The sequence below is a fragment of the Populus nigra genome, chromosome 10 (assembly GCF_951802175.1).
Source record: "Populus nigra chromosome 10, ddPopNigr1.1, whole genome shotgun sequence".
In the NCBI taxonomy this organism is placed as follows: Eukaryota; Viridiplantae; Streptophyta; class Magnoliopsida; order Malpighiales; family Salicaceae; genus Populus; species Populus nigra.
Window position 1 is genome coordinate 16269232 of NC_084861.1, and position 24056 is coordinate 16293287.

The 24056-nt window shown below is 35.8% G+C and overlaps 4 protein-coding genes and 1 pseudogene across 15 annotated transcripts; 2 read left to right on the forward strand and 3 right to left on the reverse strand.

The window, feature by feature from the left end:
* The first annotated feature begins 614 nt into the window (after positions 1–614).
* On the forward strand, positions 615–2466 carry LOC133704149 (uncharacterized). Its single transcript, XM_062128908.1, has 2 exons — positions 615–951; positions 1467–2466. The coding sequence occupies exons 1-2, from the start codon at positions 919–921 to the stop codon at positions 2361–2363; spliced, it is 930 nt and encodes a 309-aa protein (XP_061984892.1). The 5' UTR covers positions 615–918; the 3' UTR covers positions 2364–2466.
* Positions 2467–2859: 393 nt separating this feature from the next.
* LOC133705805 (galacturonosyltransferase 8-like) lies at positions 2860–6046 on the reverse strand (annotated as a pseudogene).
* A 2822-nt stretch (positions 6047–8868) lies between these two features.
* On the reverse strand, positions 8869–12414 carry LOC133705175 (mitogen-activated protein kinase kinase 5-like). 10 transcript variants are annotated; one of them, XR_009844221.1, is made up of 3 exons: positions 11135–12315; positions 10539–10600; positions 8869–9362 (listed from the first exon to the last, which is right to left on the reverse strand). XR_009844221.1 is itself a non-coding variant. In XM_062130307.1 (3 exons), the coding sequence occupies exons 1-2, from the start codon at positions 12206–12208 to the stop codon at positions 10585–10587; spliced, it is 1086 nt and encodes a 361-aa protein (XP_061986291.1). In that variant the 5' UTR covers positions 12209–12315; the 3' UTR covers positions 8869–9362; positions 10559–10584. The 10 variants fall into 10 exon arrangements, 9 of the variants coding, with proteins under 9 accessions (XP_061986291.1, XP_061986290.1, XP_061986296.1 ...); XM_062130307.1 differs by having other exon boundaries at positions 10559–10600; positions 11139–12315; XM_062130306.1 differs by having other exon boundaries at positions 11139–12315.
* A 2455-nt stretch (positions 12415–14869) lies between these two features.
* On the reverse strand, positions 14870–18649 carry LOC133704541 (DNA-dependent metalloprotease WSS1-like). 3 transcript variants are annotated; one of them, XR_009844083.1, is made up of 5 exons: positions 18290–18649; positions 18000–18195; positions 16658–17116; positions 15769–15978; positions 14870–15198 (listed from the first exon to the last, which is right to left on the reverse strand). XR_009844083.1 is itself a non-coding variant. In XM_062129392.1 (4 exons), exons 1-4 carry the CDS (start codon positions 18442–18444, stop codon positions 15961–15963), a joined length of 828 nt encoding a protein of 275 aa, XP_061985376.1. In that variant the 5' UTR covers positions 18445–18649; the 3' UTR covers positions 15699–15960. The 3 variants fall into 3 exon arrangements, 2 of the variants coding, with proteins under 2 accessions (XP_061985376.1, XP_061985375.1); XM_062129392.1 differs by lacking the exon at positions 14870–15198 and having other exon boundaries at positions 15699–15978; XM_062129391.1 differs by lacking the exons at positions 14870–15198; positions 15769–15978 and adding an exon at positions 16048–16409 and having other exon boundaries at positions 18290–18648.
* A 1200-nt stretch (positions 18650–19849) lies between these two features.
* LOC133704143 ((R)-mandelonitrile lyase-like) lies at positions 19850–22634 on the forward strand. The gene is made up of 3 exons (XM_062128900.1): positions 19850–20049; positions 20622–22140; positions 22227–22634. The coding sequence occupies exons 1-3, from the start codon at positions 19956–19958 to the stop codon at positions 22270–22272; spliced, it is 1659 nt and encodes a 552-aa protein (XP_061984884.1). The 5' UTR covers positions 19850–19955; the 3' UTR covers positions 22273–22634.
* The last annotated feature ends 1422 nt before the right edge of the window (positions 22635–24056 follow it).

Below are 24056 nucleotides of genomic sequence, written 5' to 3' on the forward strand. Positions count from 1 at the left end.
TAATTATTTTTATACTCATTTGTCATTAATTAATTAGTTTATTATCTTCCATAAAATATAGAGGACTAGTTTATAATTAACTGTAAATTTTAGGTAAATATATTATTATAAAACTCAGCCGGTTGATGAACCCAGGACTTGGATTGGTTATAGTTAAAGAAAAAATATAATAAAAAATGACTTAGTCTAATCGGTTAAAAAACTCGAGCTAACTCGTAACCTGGTTGTCCCGAGATAAAACCCAAACAAAACCCGACTCTCAACCCGTGAATTTTTTTAAAAAATTTTTATCTAAATAAAGTTGTTTTTATCTTTTGAAAAAAAATTTGGATTGGCTTGTATTAATCCTTTCTAATTATAACCTAAATCTTATCCCACATTAACCTCGAGTTAGATTTTATAACATAGGTTTATACAAGGATGAGAAAATTAATTGCTTTCTAAGTCGGGTTGTAGCAAGATTTCATTTTTATAGCATCACGTTTTTTTTTTCCATTAGGATTTTTTACCAGTTTAAACCATTAACAAATTTCTAAGGTGTACATGGATCTGCCCCCTTTCCATGATAAAAAAAATGGTAAGAAGCTAAGACCTATCTTCACAAAGGAAAACAAATTAATGGGGCAATAAATTTCCCACCTCTATTCCATATGAGTGTTCCTCAGCTCTCAGAAACACTTCTATGGTAACAAAATAATATTAACAGATTCATGGAAGCGAGGGAAGAAGATGAATGGTTCTTCATAAAGGGGAAGGATTTGACACCCATCAAGTTTCTTTCGCTACAAAACCATCAAATCTTGAAAGAATCTTTCCTAAATGTATTAGGGTTTGCCCCTCTACAGAAGACTAAATATATTCTGGTCTTCACCCTTGTTGTTCCTCTCAAAATAGAATTGTAGGAGGGAGTCATTAATTATGGAGGAAATGGGTGCTCTTTGTGGCTATGAGGTGAGCCTCTTCAATGGTTTCTTTATGTTAAACTTATCTCTAACTCATGTTCTGTCCCTCTAGATTTCATGTGCATATCATATACCATCACTAAAGTGGTCTTGTATAGTTACATTACCATTGCTATTTAATTATAGCATAATATATTGGTTTTTAATCTTGTATTTAAGTATCAATTTCTTGATGATATCATTGTTTGAAATATATTTAGAGATTAAATAAATAAAAATAATCTAATTTCTGACTGACCACACCATATTGATTTTTCTACTACTTGCACTGTTCCTGCTTGCCTGATGCCTAGAAATAGTTGCTCATCACATGGATTCATTACAGACTACTGTTTATGCCAATGGGAATCCATGATTTTTCTAAAAGAAGGTTAGGCGTTGGTATGCCCACCCTGAAACTATGGGGCTGTTTTTTCGTTTATATGGTGGAGCTTTTGCTCTTCTCTAGTTGAGGAAATCCCAAGCGATATCATCTCCTAAACTGCCTGTTATGATTTTTGGCAGAGCATGGATGACCTAAAACATAAGCTCTTGTACACAACACTTGAACTGCAGAAAATGAAAATGAAGGCGAAAGTGACACTGAGAGAACGGAAGGATACTGTGCAGCATTTGCTAAATCTCTTAGCAAATGCTTGCAAAGAAAGAGATGGAGCAAGAGATCAGCTACAGACATTGATTTACAAGTCAATGTATTCTAGATCACCTGGTCAGATTCTTTCTCAAGTTCAACCTGAAAGCCCCGTCTTAAACACGACTCCGAAAGCAAACCTTAGCATATCAGAATCCAATTCTGAAACATACAACCGACTGTCACACTGTTCATCTTCCGTGGATTCATTCTTTGATGCTGGTTCGTCTCCTGATTTCCCAAACAAGAACATGGCAGGATCGAGCAATATGGGGTTATTGAATCAGCCTTTTGTTCAAGAACAGCACAACTGGACAAAATTCACTGGTTTAGTCTCTTCAGGAGGGAACAATGTTGAGAATGACAGGGGCATTGCAGTGATTGATTATCTTGCTCAGGGAAAGGTTCTGCCTCAGAAGGGAAAACTCTTGCAAGCTGTGATGGATGCCGGTCCCCTGCTCCAATCACTTCTCATAACAGGACAACTTCCTCAGTGGCGAAATCCTCCTCCCCTTAAAACACCTCTTAGTATTTTACCAAATTCTAACCAAGCTGCGTATGTTCATCAGAAGCCATATGCAAATCCAATTTCTTCTGTTTTGAGGGCTTCGAATTCATCACCATCAAATAGAATGAATCATTTATTACAGTTCACGTCAAATTCTAATGGAGCTCCTTCATGCTCGGGATGGAGCAATGCAAGGATTATAACTTCATCAGCCAAAACAAACTCTCAAGTCCCACTTTACAAGCGACAAAGGTTGATGTGAAGTTATAAAATTTTGCCTAGTCTTTATTGCTTTCTATTTGTAACAGTCCAAAGTGTGAATTTTTTCCTAGTTGGCGGAATCAAAATGACATATCTCTTTACTTGGTGCTTGATTCACCTGTTCACTTTCTGCTTGCCCATTCCCTCAAGCCAGCCAGACCCTCCCTACCCTACCGCCTACCGGTAACTTCTGCGGTAACTTTTGCTTGTGTTTCTAGGGCTACACCACAACCAAATCATTCCAAACCTGCATAAATGAATCTCTAGTATGCTTAGAATGCATAGTTTTCTTTTCTTTTCTTGTCAACGAACAATGAGGAGGCTAATATATTATGAATATAGAGGATGAGAAACAAGACGAATGAAAACTTGGGTAGATCCAACAATCTAACCAATAATTTAGTTCCAACATGCTTAATATTCTTATACTTTCAAAATAAAGTAGAAATAACAAACAAATACTTGTTTACACCAATCGAGGCTTAAGATATGGCCATTTGATTAGGGGGCAAAGTTGCAGGCTCGGAAAAACTCCAGATCATAGTCGACATACTTTGTCCAAAGCGGCTGGTACCTAGGAATGGCGGTGGCAAGCCAAGGTTTTGAATCTCCATTGTAGTGAATAACTGCAGCATTTTGAATCTTCTCCTCGCTAAGTCCTGGGTTATAGCCTAGCCCTAGAACATGCCATGACTTGTCTAGTGGCTTTGTTGTGGAATAAAATGTGATTAAACCTGGTGGCAGTGTCCCCAACCTCCACAAAGTTCGATCCCCATTCTGCAACAATATCAAGATCAATAGTCAATAACCACACAAATAAGATCAGAACTCAAAAGAATAAGATAAGTATTTACCAACTCTTGCCAATAACGATACTTTTCAGTACAGTTGTCTCTTCTCCAGGAATCTAAATAAAAAATGTTCATTCCATAAGCCCATGCACATGCCTTGGGATCGAACGTCTCCTTAATCAAAGGATGATCAAACTTCAAGTATTTATCATATCGATGGAATGACCCAAAACATGTCTCGACCGCTCCATTCACTTTCCCATCCATGTCAATCTCCCACAACCCTGTCAAGTCCTTTTGAACCACTACATCATCATCTAAAAATAAAATCTTGTGCAATTTTGGATACATTTCTGGCAAATAAAACCTCAAATGGTTCAGCATAGATAAATACTTGGGGTTCCTGAACTTTAATTTGCTAGAGTCGGTTGTCGAGTTTTCGAGTCCATTCCCATAATAATATCCCAGCAACTCTGCAGATTCTTGTTGTCGAAGCACTGGCACATAAGATGAGTTCAGGAATTTGTAATCTTCAACTGCTTTCACTTCAATGTGCGTCCCATTGTGGTCTGTCAACTTGAACATCACTTTCATTGCTGCAAGAGTTGTCCTCTCTGTCACAATATGTAAAACATGTTTCCATGGCTCCTTTGCGTTTTGCACCATTGAATTCACCACCACTGAAGCTGCAAGAACATTATCTGAAAATATAGCATAATGGTAAAGATTCGGATCTTCAAGCTCTTGCCGTGGCTGCCGTGACTTCGTCTGTTTGTTGATGTAACGAATAGGATTCTCAATCCTCTCTTGCATTAACCGCAATGCAAGGCAATGCAAGTTTCTTGGGATTGCTTTTGCAGCAATTGATTTCGCGAACTCACCTTTAGTTTTCATTTTTGTCATCTGTTCCTCCAAACCAAAAATCGTGTCTTTCAGTTTTTGAATCTTGAGTTGACTATCAAAAGACCCTTTTGATTTAGAGATCAATTGCTTAGCAAATTTAACTCTCTTTCGGCTGCTTTAGAAATCGGTGACCCAATGCTGTATTGGAATCTGAAACATCACAGTGAGAAGCCTTTTTTATGAGATCTGTGAAGTTAGTCGAAATCTCAGCAAAATTCCTAACAAGCTTAGAGTTCTCAAGTTTTAGTTTCCGAGCTATGGAACCATGCATAAGCACCAAGCCTTGGTAGTCAACCACTGACCGCACAGTTTCCTTCAACTGGGCCTTGAGAGCGTTTGATGTGAGAGAAAGTGGATGTCTCCCGTCATTACGTTCATATTGTTTCAAACCTAAAACCTAACGAAAACATAATTATGTTAGTGATCGCTCATTAACAGTCCTACTTCAAAAGGAAAGGAAGATATTTCATGCATATCTACATTTTCCTCATAGAATTATGGCTTCATCTTTCAAGACAAATTGTTTCTGCAAAACATATGTAGTTTCTTTTCTGATATAGCTAACAAATGTACAAACAGGGAGAAAGAACACTTACTTCATGGTCAGTGGGAGTGGAAGAACCAACATGAACGTTGAGGAGGAAGGAGCAAGTGAAGAAGAAGCAGCCCATAACCGCAATGGTAGAGGCTAAACCCTTGAAGGAAAATAGGAAACTCAATGCCACTCTTCTTCTGCTCCTAGCCATTTCGCACACCAAAATTTCAGAGAACGAGAAAGCTATGGCTGTCCAGTATGGTATAAAGGCAATTAAGTAAGAGTTTAAGCATGGGTAAATCTGTTAACATCCAATTAGAAATCTTATTTTATTATTATAAAGGGGAGTTAGAGAGCAAGATTAACTGGTATCAAGCATGGTTGTTGAGGTGATAGTTATCTTAAAAGAGTTTTGATAAGGCAAGGCAAAATTCTGATTTTATCTCTTAAAACTGGCAAAGCTTCACCAGCCCAGTTACCTTTATCCAAAAAACTGTAGAAGTTAACTGCTTAATGATTAGCCAGAAGTGAATCTTGGGGGAACTCTATCAGAGGATCAAAACCACTAAATTTCTCACATGGGAGAGAAGGCAGAAAGTTTTACACACTGTTCCATCATCTATATTGCTCTCTGCCCCAACTAAGAGAAATAACTTGAAAAAAACAAATAAAATAAACTTAAGATCAGCTAACAGGATTCCCAAATTCTGTGCAGAAACGTGGGATGTCATCATCAAAGAGTAAGAATGGAAAAAAATACTTTAGCCCATGATTTCTAAGAGGTTCAGTCAAAGCCCAGGAACTTTCCAGCTTTGCGCAATAGGTATTAGAATTGAGCAGCCGCAAGGGTTCTGGGCACAAAACAGCAATAATTTGCTCCAAACCAACGCCGCCTGGATCAATGGATCCATACCAATGAACTACGAATTAAGCGGTTTCACAAAGAAAGAACTTCGAAAAATATCAAGAAAAGGTACCATTTTAAGCTCAAATTCTAAAAGATTTTCTGAACAATATCCATCCAATTAGCAACTTGGATACAATATCTGAAATCCTAAATACTTCTCTTGGCAACATGACTTGGAATGATGAAGCAATCCATTCAAACACTTAGTACAATTATCGAGGCTGAGATCTCCGTTGCACTGCACTATACCATACCTCATCTCGTTCCCAGTACCGCGCGTTATAACAGTCTCGGACAAACATGGATTTCGACTGTCCGACGGATTCTATAAATCTCTGTTAAAAACCATTCGCCAAAACATCGGCCGTTTCAAGTCTAGAATTGTTGTAAACATAACCGTATGGTTGAGTCTCTAACAGACGAGGAAGTTGCGATGCGTAGCATGCATTAATCGTACCATACAAAGGCCTCGGAGCTGTTAGGACACAGCTGTAAGAAGTCGCAACTTGCTTTCGCGATGCACTCGCGACATAGACTAAGGGAGACATCTCCTCGGCAAACATAAAGACCATAAACTGTGTCTGGTTCGTGGCCAAGACTATAATAGTAAAATCCAACATTGCTAGCATTCAATCTTAAAGATGGAGGAGAGCTTGAAGGTTACTGAAAGATAAGGTGTCAGCAGTGGCTGTTTTTCTGGATCCACAAAATGGATCTACCACTGTTGTTGCTACAACATTTTGCTTGGTAATAAATATACAAAGATTAAACTAAAAATAGCCCCCCCAAACGATCATGGATGGCATTTTTATGCATGATTTCCTTCTTTCAAGGCATGAACTTTCCTTCTATATATATATATATATACCTGCACCAGAAGCTACAGCTATCTTTCAAAAAACACTATCTAGAAAATTTATAGCCATCCATGAAAATGAAGCTACAGCCTACTATATATAAAACAGCTATCTTCAAGACAATCTAATACAACCTTTTGATGGAAAGTGAAGGTCAAAAGGTGTGATGCTGCCTGACATGATCTTCTGTATTTGCTAAGGTACAGAGGATTATCTGAATACAACCACCAATCCATCATCTTCTTACCATATGAAAACACATCAGCTGCTTCTCTATCTGAATACTATTGATGTCACTTCCACGGTGCATGAAATCCAAAAAAGCTCATGTGGGTTTAATTTAGGCGCTCCCCAAGTTGAATAAATGGGGTTAATTATTTACATTAGCTATCTATAATCTATATATAATATTAAAGCATAAAGAATTCAATTAAGATGATCAATTAATCATTTAATTAAAATATTAGAATGAAATGAGGATTACAGACTAGAATAAGCACATTGTTATTTATTTTAATTATTTTCTATTTTTGTTTAATAGATTTAAAAAAGTACATATTTTTTAATAATTATTGAAGGTGTTACTAATGGACTAAGTCAGTCAGTATATTCTGGAGGGTTGAAAAATAATTACTGTAAATATCACTGTTATTGTTTAATCACCGACGGAATTACATACAGTCTTTTTGTTGGTTATATATCAAATTCACCGAAAAAAATACTGGCAATGTTCACTAATAAAAATACTGACGAACTGAAGCGGGTAAATAAAAATTTGCCTATTTTTTTTGTTAATAAACCCATTAATAATTTATTATTGACAGACCATAAATCACCAATGATAGTTTTTTTGATGGGGTATTTTATTCATAAGTCTGTCAGTAAAATTTATAAAGAAGGACTGAGAATATAAATAACAACATAATATTATTGTGGTGTCTCTGGTTATTGGCCAAAACTATAATTAAATAAAATACAAGGATTAAACTAAAAACAGCCCCCCAAACTACCATGAATGGCATCTTGATCATCGATGCGTGATTTCCTTCTTTCAAGGCATGGATTTTTTTGTATATCTAGACAGAAAACCAGTAGGACTTAACAACTCTCAACCAGCTGGTGATTTAGATAGCTTAAACAAATCAACCCCGTGATTCACCAATCTAAAACTCTATTGGATGGGGTTGAGTTTTATTTGGATTGTATTACTTTTTTATCAAAATAGTATTTTTTTTTAAAAATCAATTGAATCGTCAACTTATGATCCGTAATCTTGTATGAATTAGAATAGTACCCATAAAAAGAGAGGGAATAATCGACTCTAGAAGGAAACAAAGAGGTGAAAGTTTAGAAAAATGAAATTAAGCGACCAAATGTCACCACCTTGTGAAAAAGATATATCCTTGCTATTTTCTGGTGCTAGCAGTAAACTATAGACTGATTAATAAGAGAATGTTGATTAAATCATACGATCATTCCATATGGCCGAGGAATTCCTTGTAAATATTAACTAATGTCAATCTCCCAAGCCCCAGATAGATGATCTTGCCCTTATTTTTTCCGTTCATTCTCCGTTTGCAATAGATGCAGCCACAGAATAGTAGTAATGCTACAGGAACACCCGTGGTTACTCTCTCAATTCCCGAAGTCCTAATTGACTTGCTAGCTCCTGTAATGTTCATGGATAATTATTTGCCTCTGGTTCTTGTTACCGGGGAAATAACAAGTGCTACTGCAAGCCTGCAAGCTAGCTTGGTTTTGTGGATATATTGGAACAAAGAATTGAGTGTTTAAACGAAATAAGAGGGAAGGTAGGGATTCTCTCAAGGTATGTCCAAATATCACTTTGTTGGGGTCAATGCAGAGACATGAAGGTTCTTAAACTGCAGATGAGACGAGCCATCAGCAGCAATTCCAAGCCCGCTAACTATTGTTGGACGTTAAAGAGCTATCAATTAAGAAGATGTTAGTTTGCTGAAGGAAATGATTAGTAGGAGATTTGATGAGGTGATCATGACAGTGCTTCCTAAGTAAGGTCATTAACTCACTATAATCAGGGTCCATTTTTCACCAACTCAATCCATACAATAAGGGAGAACGGAAAAACAATCTACAAAAATAGCGCTGCCCAACTTTCACTGTAATGTGCAGGTATGCTCCCTTGTGTTCAAGAATAAAGGACCATGAGCATGGCTACGACTTCACTTGGCCCTTCGATTGAGTCCATAAACTCCATGGCTTCTCAAATGTTGTGGCATGACTTCCGCCCATGAGCTTTTTATGGCCTTAGTGGTTTTTTCAGTAGATTAGATATGGTGTTCTCTACACGCGAACGTAGTTTTCAGGCAAAAGGATTGATATTTCTCGCCAAATGACATGATCTAAAAAGTGCCCATACACTATACATAGAATGATGTGAAATAGCGAAGGGAAGATTTAGCCTGACAGAGAATATAGCTCTGTAGGATTTGCTTTTATGTGATTATTATGTTTTTGGATATATAGAAAGAGAATTAAGAGCTAAAAGCATTTCCACTTTGAATACAAATCATACCAAATCTTTTGCCAATTCAACACGTTGGCTGGCCCCTACTAGTGGTCGTCTAAATGCTTTGAGCACTTGTAAGATAAAGAAGAAATCTCAAGAAAGCAACAGAGACCATTCATGCACCAGGAACCAGCTACACCTTACAAGAACAAGGATCCGAAAAGCGAAGAGAATATATGCAATATGCCCTTTTCATTGAAAAGTACCCACCAGATTGATCGACAGATTCATACCCCAAAAACTACGAACAGTGTAGACCATGTTGGGTGGGTGGATATTAACACAAGTGACCCCAAAGTTGTGAGAATTTTTTTTATGCTCTTGCTATGGGCAAGTTCACTCAAGTCCAGTGGCATACAAAAAGAACGGTGCTCAGCTCATTATATTCTTAAGGTAAATAACGTCTTGCATGGAAACTAGCATCGCCAAGCCTAGCCCATGTGTGCTGGTCTGTAAAAGCTGGAAAAGACAGCAAAGGAAACTATCAGTCAGATTATATGGTTAACAGTTAACCCTCTCCCTCTCTCTCTACGTGACTGGAACCTGCACCCTTTCTGGCTACAGGACCAAGTTCGGCAGGAAAGATAAAAACTAGGAGGTGGTCCTCAAGGATGATGCTGAAAAAGGTAACAATAATAACCATCCCATGTAATGCAAACTTTAGCATTCATTTTTTAGTTCTGTTTCGGCAGCTGCCTGCCATGAGAGTCATGAGTAAAATCTTGCTAAGTGAATTTAACGAGTTATGACATGTAGCAACATTAACTACCAAGCAGAACAGGTGTGTGTGTTTGTGTACATATTACATATCCAATCAATGCGCCCCCCCTCCAAGGCCAATAACAACTCATCATAGCATTTGCAAACAACTAGCCCCACATCCAAAAAGAAACACAGACAACTATTTTAAGCATATTTAGTAGTATAGATTTAGCTAACACGGCAAAGCTGTCCTGTCATCTCCAAAGAAAGCAAAACTTTCAAACACAGCAAATATGAAGGACTGGACTGGACAATTTGGGTAAGGGGGGGAGCAAAAGGCGTCTTTTAGAGCATTTAGAGAAAGCTCTATCATGAATCAATTAGATTAGTTACTAATTAAACACAGTCCAATAATTATAAAACATCCCCTCCCAACTTTTTGCAAAATCATGGAAATGATGAGAGTTGAACGTGGGTTTCCAAACATCCCTAATCTAACAAGATAACCAAAAATAAAATGCATCATAAAATGGCTGATTATATAAATTTTGATACTTTAACAATATTTTCAACAGTTATGTTAGCAGAAAGGGAAACGGGTAAAATCACATGATAGATACTGACAAGGGAAATTGAAAAGGACGAAACGCATGGTACCCAAGCATGGCCATACCAAACATGTTATGCTTTGCTTTTTCATTATATTACAGTTCACTAAGAGACACATTGCTGTCAAGAACAATACACATCGTATTCTGGCTTTCCAGCTTGTGGACCTGTGGTTCTTAACCAACCATACCAGCAGCACAAACACTAACATTCAGATACAAAGGGAAAATGATATTTGCATTGAACAGTGATATCTATAAAGAAGATAGTATTGGATAAATAGAGAGAGACTAATGCATTAATACTACAAAGCAGAAACAAAACCTAATGTCATGTATCCATACAAGTTTGCACGATACCTTCTGAATCTTTACACCCACCTGGAACTGTAAAACAGAAATGGCAAAAAATAAAAAATAAAAACACTCGTCACTAACAAAAATCAAACCTTATTTCTTAACTACATCTTCAAAACCCTGAAAAACAACAGGAACAAGCAATCACTCACTCAAAAAAACATTGAATTACTAATCTGATTTGATTAAAACTCAAAAACACAAACCCACATGTTCTCGTTCCCCTCCTAAACATTAAAATCCAAATGATCATATCAAAACTTGCCAAAAACAAAAACAAAGTAAAAGCAATAACAAAAGAAACCAAAAATAGGGTAAATTTATCTTTATCATAATCATAGGCATCTTAATCTAATTCAATCAAAACTAAAAGGTTCTGTGACATTTTCTCATTTCCACCTAAAATAAAAAATCCAAGCCCCATCATATCAAAACTCACAAAAAACCCATTAAGAGATAAAAAGGGGAAAATTTTCACATTAATATCATAAACAGCAACAACAACAACAAAAATAACCCACAATAGTAACATGAAAAAATCAATAAAAAAACTACAACAACTACCTACTAAGCAATTGGCCTAGGAGGCGGCGGCAACATCAAGCTATGAGTACCATTCCCACCACCCCCCTCTCCACCTCCACCTCTTCTCACAATAAACGGATGCTGCAACAACTGATTGGCAGTCCACCTCCTCGACGGCTCCCTCTGCAGGCAACAAGCAATAAAATTCCTAAACTCCCTTGATGCACTCGCCGGCGCCTCCGGTGGTTGTGACATACAAATTGCACACATTAAACTTGCCCAATCCCCTTGTCTTCCTACACCAAATGGAAACCTCCCTAAATAGAACTCCAAAATGCTAACCCCTAAACTCCATATATCCCCTGCATACCCATCATACAATCCTTGATTCAGATCAGTGTTTATCCTTTCTGGACTCATGTAAGCAATTGTTCCTACTGAGCTATTGCAAGGATCCATCGTCTGTGCTAATATTCTGCTAACCCCAAAATCAGCTATCTTAACATTTTTTTTAGAGTTAATTAACAGATTACTGGGCTTAATATCTCTGTGCACAATTTTCCTTTTATGCAAGTAGGCGATGCCGTTTAATATCTGCCGAGCCACGTCAGATAGATATGCCTCGTGGTTTATGTGGGTCCCTTCTAAGGAACCGTTGTCCATGAATTCTAGAAGGACCTGGATCTCACCGTTGTGATCGAACATGTCGTGGCATTTAACGACGTTAGGGTGGTTGACGTCGCGGAGGATCTCGATCTCGCGGCAGATCTGGTTGCGAACGGAGTCTTCGTGGTTGCCGTAGATGACTTTGAGAGCGTAGAAGCGGCCGGTTGGACGGTGGACGACTTTGTAGACGGTTCCGCCGCTGCCGCTTCCGATTCGGTTGATTCGGTCGAGCTCGGAGAAGCTGAGTTGAGCTCGAGCTGAGGAGACGGAGGATGAAGAGGGGTTTGAGCCGACGGAGTTGGGCGGGAGAGGGAGGGGGACCGCGAGGGCAGGGTCGCGTTGTGGGAGAGGGAGGGTTAAGTCAGGGCGGCGACGCGGTCTGCTGTTGTTGGTGTGACGATTAGTGGAGGAGGGGGATTGTGGTGGTGGTGGTTGAATCGGTTTCATGACTCGGTGAGTTGAGTCGACTCGGATGAGCTGGGGAATTTTGAGAGGGAGAGGGGGGATCCTTTGGTCTGAGAGAGGGTGGGGGGCTATGTGGGCTATGTCCGGGAGGGGAAGGAAGCGGTACTTTAAAGGGAGGAATATGTCACGCGCTTTTGAGGAGAGTGGGGGACTAGGGCCAGTGAGGGATAAGTGGGGTCCAGCGAGGAAAGGTCAGAGTAAGGGCGTGAGTACGGTAAATGCGCGTGAGGGGTAGGGTTTTAATTGTCTGCGGGTGAAGACATTGGGTATCTCGTGGAAATTTTAAGACTTGTTTGTGGGTTTTGTACCCATTATTAAAATATTTTTTAATGAAAAAGAACAAAAAAAATCTACTTTCATGCTTGTCATACTGTGATTTATTATGACATTCCAAGATACATTTTCTCTTGTTACAAAGGAAATTGTATCATTCCAAGAGTATTGCCACACTATACTGATAGGTGGGAGTTTAGTTGTTAAATTTCACTGGTTTGGTGGATTGATTTGAAAGGCTCACCATAAATTTTGATATTGATTTTAGCCCAACTTGATTTGTTTTATTCGGGTTTGTTTGTGATCAAATTGATTAAGACAATTCTAATACATTTTATTAAAATTAAAAAATAAAATAATATCGTTTGAATATAAAAAACAGGCTCATATTAACTTATGGGTTATCATGACAGCACGATTAAATAAATTCAAGTCCAAAACTCTTTTTTATCTTATAATATAGAAGTTATTAATCAAATAATAGAAAAGGCTATGTATAAGGTTGCGCTACACTACCGGTATTTTTTTATTACAATAAATAATGTTCAGGTGATATAAACACATTTTAAAGAAATAAGAGCAATTAATAATCAAAGTCTCCACACTAACTAAAATGAATAAGTTAGTTTTATTTTAATTAGATAATAAAATAAAAGACAATGATATTATATAGATATTTTTTTTAGAAAAGATCACAACACCTTGAGAAACAAAACAATTAACTACATAAAAGGATCTAAAATAATAAAAAAATAGTAATTAAAATAATAAGAAAGAAAAATGAAATAAAAAATAAACTAGAGGGCAACTAGATTTTTTTTATTAGATGGTTAAATTGAAAAATATATATATATAGAAAAAAGGAAAAAAAAGAAAAAATAAAGGAAAATTTTGAAAAAAAATAACACAACATAAACTTGGATTGAAAGGTAAAATAAAAAATTAATAAAACTTTTATAAAAGAGCAAAAAAAAAACCCATAGAATATGGACCATATAAAAAAACATATAAAAATTAAAATTGAAAGACTAAATAAAAAAGAAATAACACCTATATGATGGGTGAATGATGGAAAAATAGACTGAGAGAAAAAGGGGCATAATTTTTTTTGTCTTGAGAGTTAAATTAAAGAGAAAAATAACTCCAACAATAAAAATTGATGACCAAATTAAAAATTAATAACATAAAATAAACTTGAATTGAATGGTAAAATCTTAAAAAATATATATAAAATGATCAATCAAAAAAATAAAAAATCAAGAGAATAAGGATTAGATTGAAAAACATAATATATTACAAATTAGAATTTAAAGGCTAAATTAAAAGAAAAAAAAACTCTTATTAAAAAGTTAATGACAATAATAAGAAATCAAAAAAAGAATAATCAAATCACAAATACAAAATAGCAAAAAAGACCATTCGAACCCCTTCGTGATAGTTCTTGAGATACAATTCATAATTTGCTTCTACTATTGATTTGCGAGATGGGATGCATGAATTTCCTTTCCAGACCATGGAGAAGGAGGTTTAGCATGTGGATTTACTATGGAACTGAGAGATCCAATTTTAGTAGTTGTGGATTTAGCACGTGGAAAAGAATGATTTGGATTTCAATGTCGAAGGATTACATGAGAATTAGATCCCCTTCAAGAGCACAACTGCAAATGACTGCAGTAAACAGCAAGACGAGAGGGGCTTAATTAACTATTTAGCTCAATATTAACTTCTCTAGAGATATTAAATGCTAAGATCATGAGACATGGATTTATGTTATATTATTGAAGAATGGATTGGGACGGCGATGAAGACGTTCGTACATGAATTATTGATTGAAAAGAGTGTGAAATAAAATAAAATAGTTGGTTGGAACCCTTTATTCCCCCCAATAAAATAACAAAAGAAGCATCAATTTCGTCCTTCATGGCTGAAAGTTCATCTCCAAGACTCTTGAATGCTCCAAGTTACAAGTGTTGAACGAGTAAACATCCTCCCCGAGGTCAAAACATGGCAAAGATGGTTTTCCCTGGGGAAATTTCATAGAAATTCTCAACTTGGAAAAGGAAATTGAATTGACATTTTTGTTTTTTTTTGAAGAGATTGACATGGACATTGACTCTCATCTCCACGCAGCACAAGCCTACCAGAAAATTCAGCTAAAAAATGGGTTGAAAATCGAGATTACTACTCATGACGACTACACATTCTCTGATTCTCGTCAAAATGCATGGTTTCAATCCCCTCTTTTACCTATGACTTCCTAGGATTAGCATTACAAGGAAATGATAGAATTACAAGGAAAAATCATAGGAAGTGATTGCTCGCAGGCTGTGAATACTCGCAGAAGATCCTACTTTTCTTCCTCTCTGAATCACATTGTGTAGCAGCCCACCTTATCGCACCAGCTACGCATATCAGGTGCTGTAATCGCAGCAAAATACTAGAATTAATTGAAAGCCGTTCTTGTTGCCAATACAAAAATCCATTAGAGCAGGGAAGCTTGTCCTTGCTTTTTCAAGATCTACCCTAAGCTATATTTGACCATCGCAGCTTTGATTCCTCCTCCCTGCTTGATTACACACTTGGACCTTTTTACTTTGAAATTTGGATGTTGTTTTTTAGTTTAAATCCACTTTAAGAAACCTTTCCAACACAGCCGGTTACATCATCAAATGCGGACTCCTTTAAACACATGAACTTCTCTGCATTGATTGTGCCCAGAAACAACTATCAACAAATTAATACGTCATCAAGCGACAATCATATCAGCTTACAACAGAAACGTGGTCTAAGAATTAACATGGATGGTTGAATGTTCATGATTGACTGTGCTGAACACGCACCCACACAAGCCGTGCCAAAAATGATTTTTTAAAAATTATTACAGTCAATTTAAAGTTTTGTTAAAATGATATCTATTAATTTTTTTTTGATAAAATAATATATTTTTATCTTGTTATATTCCAAAAACTTAATACTTAATAAATATTATTATTTATAAACGTAATAAAATACTTAACATGTAGCTTTACTATCAATTCTTTAATTTAACTGATTGACTAGCTGATTGATTTATATAAACTAATCCATCCATTCTTTCTTAATTTAATTAATATTATGATTTAGAAATATAATATTTAATTAAATATCACAATTTAAAACCATAATATTTAATTAAATATTACATTTTAAAACGGTGACATAAAAAAAAAGATATATTTTACAATTTAAAAATTTCTTTATATTTTGAATCCCAATTGCACAACGTTTACCTCAAAAGTGGACATTAGCTCGTTGACAAAGCAGGAGCACAACACCCAAACCTGCCCCAAATTGATTGCCAGGCAATGCTCTGACTTTGAAGGGTGCAAGTGGCAGTATTGAGCGACACAGTTAGGTCAGAAATGACTCGTGCAGAGAAGGATAGCTTAGGGACTCAAAACAGTTGAAAATCATTTGCAGCCTCAACCAATCAGTGAAACCTGCAAGTTCTCAACAACAATGAAATCCAAGTTTCATGTAAAACTTCGTGCGCCTTAACAAGGCCACCATTATAGCAAAATCATCATTTTCATTTATTCAGCTCACATATGATCATCCCATATAATCCTGTTCTCTTTTACGTCTACATGCATAGAATTATGTGCATTAGGTTAAACATATCACAGTAGAAAATGGACTATACACAGCCTGGCACAGATCCTGATGCATGTCTTAGCCCTATTATCTATCTTCTCAAGTGCCTATATAAGGTCGCTGGCGGGCCATATGAATATCTCCATTCTCTACAAGCCATGCACCTGTCCAATTCCACACTGTTCTCTAAGGTACAGAACTTACAAGACCATGACTTGAACTTGGCAACATCTTTAAGTCTTTGGGTCCCACAGGCTTCACATACCAGCGCCATTGGCTGCGATAACATCAACCCTTCAGAGTTCAGATAGCAATTCAAATGGACAAACATGCAGAAACGCTGACCACACGCATTCACAGTGGTTATGTTTGGAGAAGTTTAGTTTCTTAGAACACTGCTTGACATAATGCAATATAGATATTGACTATTAAAGGGTAGGTTCATGATGAAAGGCAGTTAAAAAAACACAGAAGTCCGACCTTCAATCGAAAAGAAAAGCCTGAAAATTTATTGAATAGTTGTACCTGATTCAATAGAGTACAGGTATTACACTGCCATGTTGGATGATCATGTATTGGTTCCCGAGCACTCATGGATGTCCCAGGCGAAATTTGGGTGGCTATGCCCTTGGAACTTATGGAAGTGCTTGACCCTTCAGGACGTTCAATATTTCCATTGACAGCAACGACACTGTCTGAAGATTTGGAACCACACCACAAGTCATCTTGTAATCTCTTTTCTGCAGCCATGGCAGCAGCTTGTATTGGGCTGAGCGCAGCCTTAATATTGCTGTCACCACCTACACGTTTAGGACCTGATGGCAAGAGAGCATCGCGACGTGCTCTGTTCTCTGTGGCAGCCAAAACAGACTGGCGCAATAATGACAGAGGTGGTTGACGGGAGAACCCACCCAACCGTCTCCCAGGAAGATCAAATCCTTCCCCAGTTCCAGTAATTCCTTTAGCCATCAGTTCCTCGCTTTCCTACAGAAAAACACACAGATTGTATTACGTGATGATAAAAATGTCTACACAAATATACTGTTAACAAATATATATTTTTTTATGTTTTTAAATTGTTTTGATGTGTTAATATAACAAAAAAAAAAATTACGAGAAGAAAAGCGTGCATGCTGTGAATCATCATTATCATAGATTGTCACATGGCATCACTCACAAAATCACCTTTGTTTTCTTAAAATTATCTCTAAAACTTGACAGGACAGTATGGATTATGCACTGCTTTTGTTACAATTTTATTTCTGGAAGTTCTTCACCCATAAGAAAACCAGGTCTTAGATAAAGATTCCAGCTATTTTGAAAAGAAAAGGAAGAGGAAGAGGAAGAGGAAAAGGAAAAAACAAGAATTAAACATTTTTGCACATTTAAGCTTCCTTCCTGGAAGGAAGAAACAAGTTAAACAGTCTTGGTAGACTGATTACTAATACTGATATGCTCATTGTTCTATTTACATAACCGTATTAATCGATTGGATATCCAACTTCAACCGAGTGTTTATCTTCATGTTTTAGATACTTCCCATCACAATTTTTTTGCATAAGGGCACCCCACAAATGCTTCAATCTAGATAACTATCTCATTACCAATAAGTAGAATCACTAGGGCTGAATTGGTGTAATTTAATCATGCACGAGTTTATAGTCATGGTCATGCTCTAAGCCTCTAACTCAAAATTGCATAACCTTCAATAGCCATTTATGCAATTGAAACTGCATTTTGATACGGAACAAAACATGGAATTACTACAGACTTTGCAATCATTGCACTACTAAATAACAATCAACTATTAGCCAAACATGTAAATGTCATGTTGAGCATGGATTCCATACCAAGACAAGAAATTTACCTTTCTAATTTCATCAAGAAGGTTGTAAAAACCAGAATTATGAGGTCCATACTCATTGTGGCAAAGCTCATGCAACATAGTATCAAGAACTTGCTCATAAGGAAAGAAATCCCACTCATTATTTGGTCTCCTCAATCTCAATTTAACCTCTGCACCTCCTCCTATATTCAGCCCCAAAAGAGCTGGATTTGCAGGACTGCATAATAAACAACAAAAAATATCAAAGCCCAGATAAAAGCATCAACTTTCAAGCCCAGAAACACAGAAAGATTGGATTTTTACTCAGTTACCAGAATTCAGACAAGATTTTGACTTTCCATTTGCGTTTTTTCATGATGGGTTGTACTTGTTTTGCTACCCTTTCAAGGACTTTCCTTGCATCTTCTTCTCCAATCTTTTTCAATGGTTTGATTTCCCATACTTTGTTGAGGTCATTAAGATCCATGTCTCTGTATAAAATAGTGCTTTGAAGTGTTGTTCGATCAAAAGGTAAGTGGTGGTGCTGATTGGGATGAGGGAGAGCTAGTGAGAGTTGGGTTTTTCTTAATCCTGGGCTTCAAGTCAGCAACCTTTCGTCTCCTTTCTTTCTAATTATCTGCCACAGGCCCACAGCCATCGGAGAGGGAGAGCAGAGGAACGAAACATCTGATTACGTGATTAATTTTTTTTAGTGGTAATGTGTTGATATTAAAATTAATTTTTAAAAATAAATATTTTTATTTTGATTTATTTTTAAATTACCACCACTGTAATCCCAAACAATCACATATGTGAAACACTTAAAATAGTCATGATTTAGTGTCGGTGATTACCAATTTCGATGTGAATTTGATTTTTATCTGTGATTGTTGTTTTAATTGTTTATGGTTGTAGAGTAGTTATTTTCTAAAATATATTTTATTTGAAAATATATTAAAATGATATATATTTTTAATATTAATATATCAAAATTATTTTTAAATAAAAAAAATTAAATTTTCATAAAATACCATTTAAAATACAATTCTAAACAATACCTTAATAATGCTTTAATATTACAGTCTATTTTATATATTATTTTTAAAAATTACAATTTATAGCTTTGCAAAAGCTACACAGTTTAGGGTGAACGGAAAGGCTTAAGTTGATAAAGAAAAAGAAAAAGAAAATGTTTTTGAAAATAAAGACGTGGATAATCTTGGTTATGATTAAAATAAACAGCCAATATTAACACATTTTTAGGTTTTAATTGATTTTTTTATCCAAATAATTGAAAAAAAAAGTGAAGAAAAAAAAAACTAGCATAATAAACATATGATATTATAATAAATAAATAAATATATTGAAAGATAATATATCTATGATAACATGAGCAAACTTAATTAAAGTCTTTAATAACTTAAGAATAACAATAATAAATATAATAAATATATAATATTATGATTTTTCTTATTGTTTTTATTTTATTAAAATAAATTGTTTTTATTTTATTAAAATAAATAAAAAATTAAAGATGAAATTTGACAATAAAAAATTAATATTATAAGAAATTGTTTTTTTTTCTTTAAGGAATAAATTCACATGATCAACATCAGATAAATCTATTTGTGAGTGTAGTTATGGTTGTTTTTTAAAGTATTTTTTATTTAAAAATATATTAAAATAATATTTTTTTTATTTTTTTAAAATTATTTTAAAATTAGCACATCAAAATATCTAAAAATACTAAAAAAAAATATTAATTTTAAATAAAAATAAATTTTAAATTTTTTAAAAATATTTTTAAAAAATTGAAATACACCCCAATGTATGCAACCATAGACCTAAAACCACTCTATAACTTTCTCCTCTTAACTGAATCGCCAACTAAATTACACTATCATTCTCTCTAGTTCTCATTTTCCCTCCCTTTCTATCTCGTTCAAGAAAGGCCAAGAAAATCCTCTCTCATCCAAGAAACACCAAGAAAACACAAAAATGAAGAAACCCTTTTGCTTTTTCTTGATACACATTGTGTTCTTGGTGCTGTTTTGTTCACTTTTTTCACACGCAAGACCAATCCCTCAAACAGGTCAGTGCCTTTGTACTTGTTGTAAGTTTCCCTTGTTTCTTTATTAATTACCGAAGCTGGTAGTAATCTCGATTCTTTTCCTTTTTGTTTTCTGATAAAATGCAAGAAAACTAGAAAAAATGGTTAAAATTGTAGAAAGTTTGATTCTTTACTCTTATTTTTCTCGGAAACCAAACAGAGGCCTTGCTTTCTTTGTTAAGCTGTAATGTAAGTACTAATAATTTTAGTGAAAAGCTTGTCTTTTCCTTATGTTTCTTGGAAAAGAAATTTTTGGTTTTTAGTTTTATGGTTTATGGTTTATTTCAATGCTGGTGTGTTTCAAACTTTCAATCCTTAATTCAAGACCATTTGGTTGGCTGCTGATGCAATGCAAGAAAATTACTGGAAATTTAGCATTAATTACAATTGTACATTGATGAACTGTGTTTATTCTTTACGTTAGGCGTACTTATGATCAAAACTTTCTTCATTCAAAGTTTCCATTTCTGTTATTGATTCATGGTCCGTTGTTTATACAACATTGAAATGGAGGTCTAATACTGGTTTTTGGTGCTTCCTGAATGTCTTCACAGACCCAGATTATCTCAAGTTTGTGTTAAATGCCACTGAATTTCCATCAGAGGACTACTATGATTACATTGTTGTCGGAGGAGGCACCACTGGCTGCCCATTGGCAGCGACATTGTCGCAGTCATATAGAGTTCTTTTACTTGAACGTGGCGGTGTTCCTTTTGGAAAACACAATTTGATGAGTCAAGATGGCTTCTTGTCAACCCTAAATGATGTGGATACCTTCGATTCACCTGCCCAAGCCTTCACGTCGGAGGATGGTGTCCCTAATGCAAGAGGTCGAGTTCTTGGTGGCAGCAGTGCCATCAATGCTGGATTTTATAGCCGAGCTGACCCGGCTTTCTTTCAGCAATCAGGTGTGAAATGGGACCTCAACATTGTGAATCAGGCCTATGAATGGGTTGAGAAGGCAATTGTGTTTAGACCAGAGCTTAGAAACTGGCAATCTGCTGTTAGAGATGGACTTCTGGAGGCTGGGGTTGAACCATATACTGGTTTCAGTTTGGAGCATGTGGTTGGCACAAAGATTGGAGGCTCTACCTTTGATGGTTCAGGGAGGAGACACAGTGCTGCTGATCTTCTTAACTATGCAAATGCAGCCAATATTCAAGTTGCAGTTCATGCAAGTGTGGAAAGAATCCTATTAGCATCCACTTCTCAGTATTCAAGGTCTCGGCTGTCGGCTATTGGAGTAGTTTACCGTGATAAGAAAGGAGGGTATCACCATGCAATGGTGCGTGAAAAAGGTGAAGTGATGCTATCTGCAGGTGCCATTGGGAGTCCACAGCTACTCTTAATAAGTGGCATTGGTCCAAGGTCCTACCTTTCATCTTTGGGGATTCCAGTGGCCTACCATCTTCCATATGTGGGGCAATACCTCTATGATAATCCTCGCAATGGGATCTCTATTGTGCCTCCAATGCCACTGGAGAATTCACTGATTCAGGTGGTTGGTATTACTGAGGTGGGAGCTTATCTTGAAGCAGCTTCGACAGTTATCCCTTTTGTATCCCCTTCCCGTGCTGTTTTCTTTAGGACACCTTCCATCTCACCTTTATATCTGACAGTGGCCACGCTTATGGAGAAAATAGCTGGACCACTTTCAACGGGGTCCCTAAGGCTGGCTTCCACGGATGTTAGAGTGAATCCAATTGTGCGCTTCAATTACTTCTCCAATCCTGTGGATGTTGAAAGGTGTGTGAATGGAACACGCAAGATTGGGGATGTGCTGAGGAGTAGGTCTATGGAGGACTTCATGTTCCGGGGATGGTTTGGAGCTCGAAATTTCCGGTATGTGGGGCCTGCATTGCCTGTAGACCTTTCTGATTTTACTCAGATGGCTGAATTTTGTCGCCGGACTGTTAGCACCATATGGCATTACCATGGTGGCTGTGTTGTGGGAAAGGTGGTTGATCGTGATTACCACCTGATCGGTGTTGGTGCACTTCGAGTTGTTGATGGCTCAACATTGACTGTGTCACCAGGGACCAATCCTCAGGCCACTTTGATGATGCTTGGGAGGTCATTGTTTGATTTTATCATTGTTCTTGGTAGTTACCTTAGGATGTTTGTTAATAAAAGTCTCTTATTTTGGTTTATTTTGACAGATATCTTGGGTTAAAGATAATTAGAGAGCGGATGAAATTTAATTGATTCATTTTCCTGAGCTGAGGACTTTCGCACCGCTGTGCAGTCGGTCTTTGATCTACATGGGTTTGCTTTCCTTTTCACTAAACCAGCCATCACATGCTGTTGTTAGAAAAGAAGAAAGGTAGCAATGAATATATGAATTTGATGTAGTCTGTTTTTGGAATTTGTGTACTTTGCATGTAAATCAAATTCTGTGTGTGTGTATCTGGTCTAGTTCTTGATTCTTTTTTTCTATAAAAGAAATTTATGCTGAGTGAAAACCGGGCTGTGAAAACATGAGCAATGAGCTGGTCCTTCATGCAGCAGTGGTTTGACTGTAAAGAAATAATCCGTTCTCTTATTATGAAGTGAAATACTGCAATGTTTCAATTAGCTTTATAGACAAAAATCACAGTATTGAGAGCTTAAGTCACAGAGGAAGCTGATATGTGTCATGCGAGGAAAAGATTTCTGAAAGATACAACCACTGACTGGTGTGTAAAGAGCAACTTATCTTCATCTTCGTATCTTGTATAATCACAGCATTAAAATCAGCTTCGTAATTCTTCTGATTCTGGTTTAATGCTTTCTTTGATTTCTAGTTTAAATATCTGTACTTTGCTGCTTATAGGGGATTTTGGCCGACTAATGGATGGCTGTAATACTCATTCATATTTGAACGAGCATGCAGTGATACAAGGGAAGATTGACTATTTGACTATATTAAAAGAAGAGCTAAAACGTCTAGCGTGGATTTGCTTCTGTTCACCGTGGATTTTAATATTGTGATTGTGATTTTACCCTTCAAAAAACACTCAGACTGCTGTCTTTTTAGGGAGAGAATGCTATTTTTATTTGATTTAGTTGTCATTTGAGAATTTTCTAGAGGTTTTATTGTTTTTTTTCTTATATTGATATCTTTAAAAGAAAAAAAAAATCGGGTATTTAACCTTTTGATTTATGGTTAAATTACAAATTTATCATTTGTGTGGAAAACATTAAGCCATATGTAATTGTGTCTTTTCACTTATGTTTTTTTTTTTTTTATTATTAGGTTGGCCATAGGTGATTGGGTACTTTGTCATTTAAATATTAATTTTTAAATTGAAAAAGTTATTAACACGTGTTGTGTAGCGCCAACGTGTGAGAGGCGTCGTGCTTTTTGAGTGGCGCGTGTGATGCTTTCTGGTAATTAAAAATATTATTCTGCAGTGTAGTTTTGTTCGTCTCCGTGTCGTCTTCTTGTAGAGGTGGTGCGTGTCACTCAAAAATAGCTGGTTTATCACTGGTGGCTTTTTCTATTTTTTTCCTTCGTTTCTCTCTCGTAAATATAAATTCATCCCTTATAATGTTAATTATATTGGTAATAATAATAGTTAATAGAACAGATTAATCTGTTAATCCCTTACTAACAATATTACTAATAATAGTACTTAAAGTGATAATAATGTTAATTATATTGGTAATAATAATAGTTTATTATAATATTAATAATAGTAATGATTATGATAATAGTAGTAGTAGTAGTAGTAGTAATGATGATAATGAAACCAATAATAATACTAATAATAATGCTAATAGTGGTAATAATAGAATTTTTTTCATGACAATAATAGTAATAATTGTGATAAAAATATTAATAATAGTAATAATTATGATAATAGTGGTAATACTACTATTAATAATGGTGGAAGTTGTAATAATAATGGTGATAGTAATAATAACTAATGATAGTAGAATTGTAATAATAATAATAATAATAATAATAATAATGGTGATAATAATTATTTATTAAAATATTAATGGTG

Excerpts from the sequence above, each read along its gene's own strand:
- LOC133704149 (XM_062128908.1), top strand. The coding sequence starts at position 919 with ATGGAGGAAATGGGTGCTCTTTGTGGCTATGAG. Across the intron at positions 952-1,466 it reads GTGCTCTTTGTGGCTATGAG|AGCATGGATGACCTAAAACA; the intron begins GTGAGCCTCTTC and ends GATTTTTGGCAG.
- LOC133705175 (XM_062130313.1), bottom strand. The coding sequence starts at position 12,208 with ATGAAACCGATTCAACCACCACCACCACAATCCCCCTCCTCCACTAAT. Across the intron at positions 9,363-11,138 it reads CCTCCTAGGCCAATTGCTTA|CTTTTACAGACCAGCACACA; the intron begins GTAGGTAGTTGT and ends TGTCTTTTCCAG.
- LOC133704541 (XM_062129391.1), bottom strand. The coding sequence starts at position 18,444 with ATGGATCTTAATGACCTCAACAAAGTATGGGAAATCAAACCATTGAAA. Across the intron at positions 18,196-18,289 it reads AAAATCTTGTCTGAATTCTG|TCCTGCAAATCCAGCTCTTT; the intron begins GTAACTGAGTAA and ends TTTATTATGCAG. Across the intron at positions 17,117-17,999 it reads TTCTTGATGAAATTAGAAAG|GAAAGCGAGGAACTGATGGC; the intron begins GTAAATTTCTTG and ends GTTTTTCTGTAG.
- LOC133704143 (XM_062128900.1), top strand. The coding sequence starts at position 19,956 with ATGAAGAAACCCTTTTGCTTTTTCTTGATACACATTGTGTTCTTGGTG. Across the intron at positions 20,050-20,621 it reads AAGACCAATCCCTCAAACAG|ACCCAGATTATCTCAAGTTT; the intron begins GTCAGTGCCTTT and ends ATGTCTTCACAG. Across the intron at positions 22,141-22,226 it reads ACTTTGATGATGCTTGGGAG|ATATCTTGGGTTAAAGATAA; the intron begins GTCATTGTTTGA and ends TTATTTTGACAG.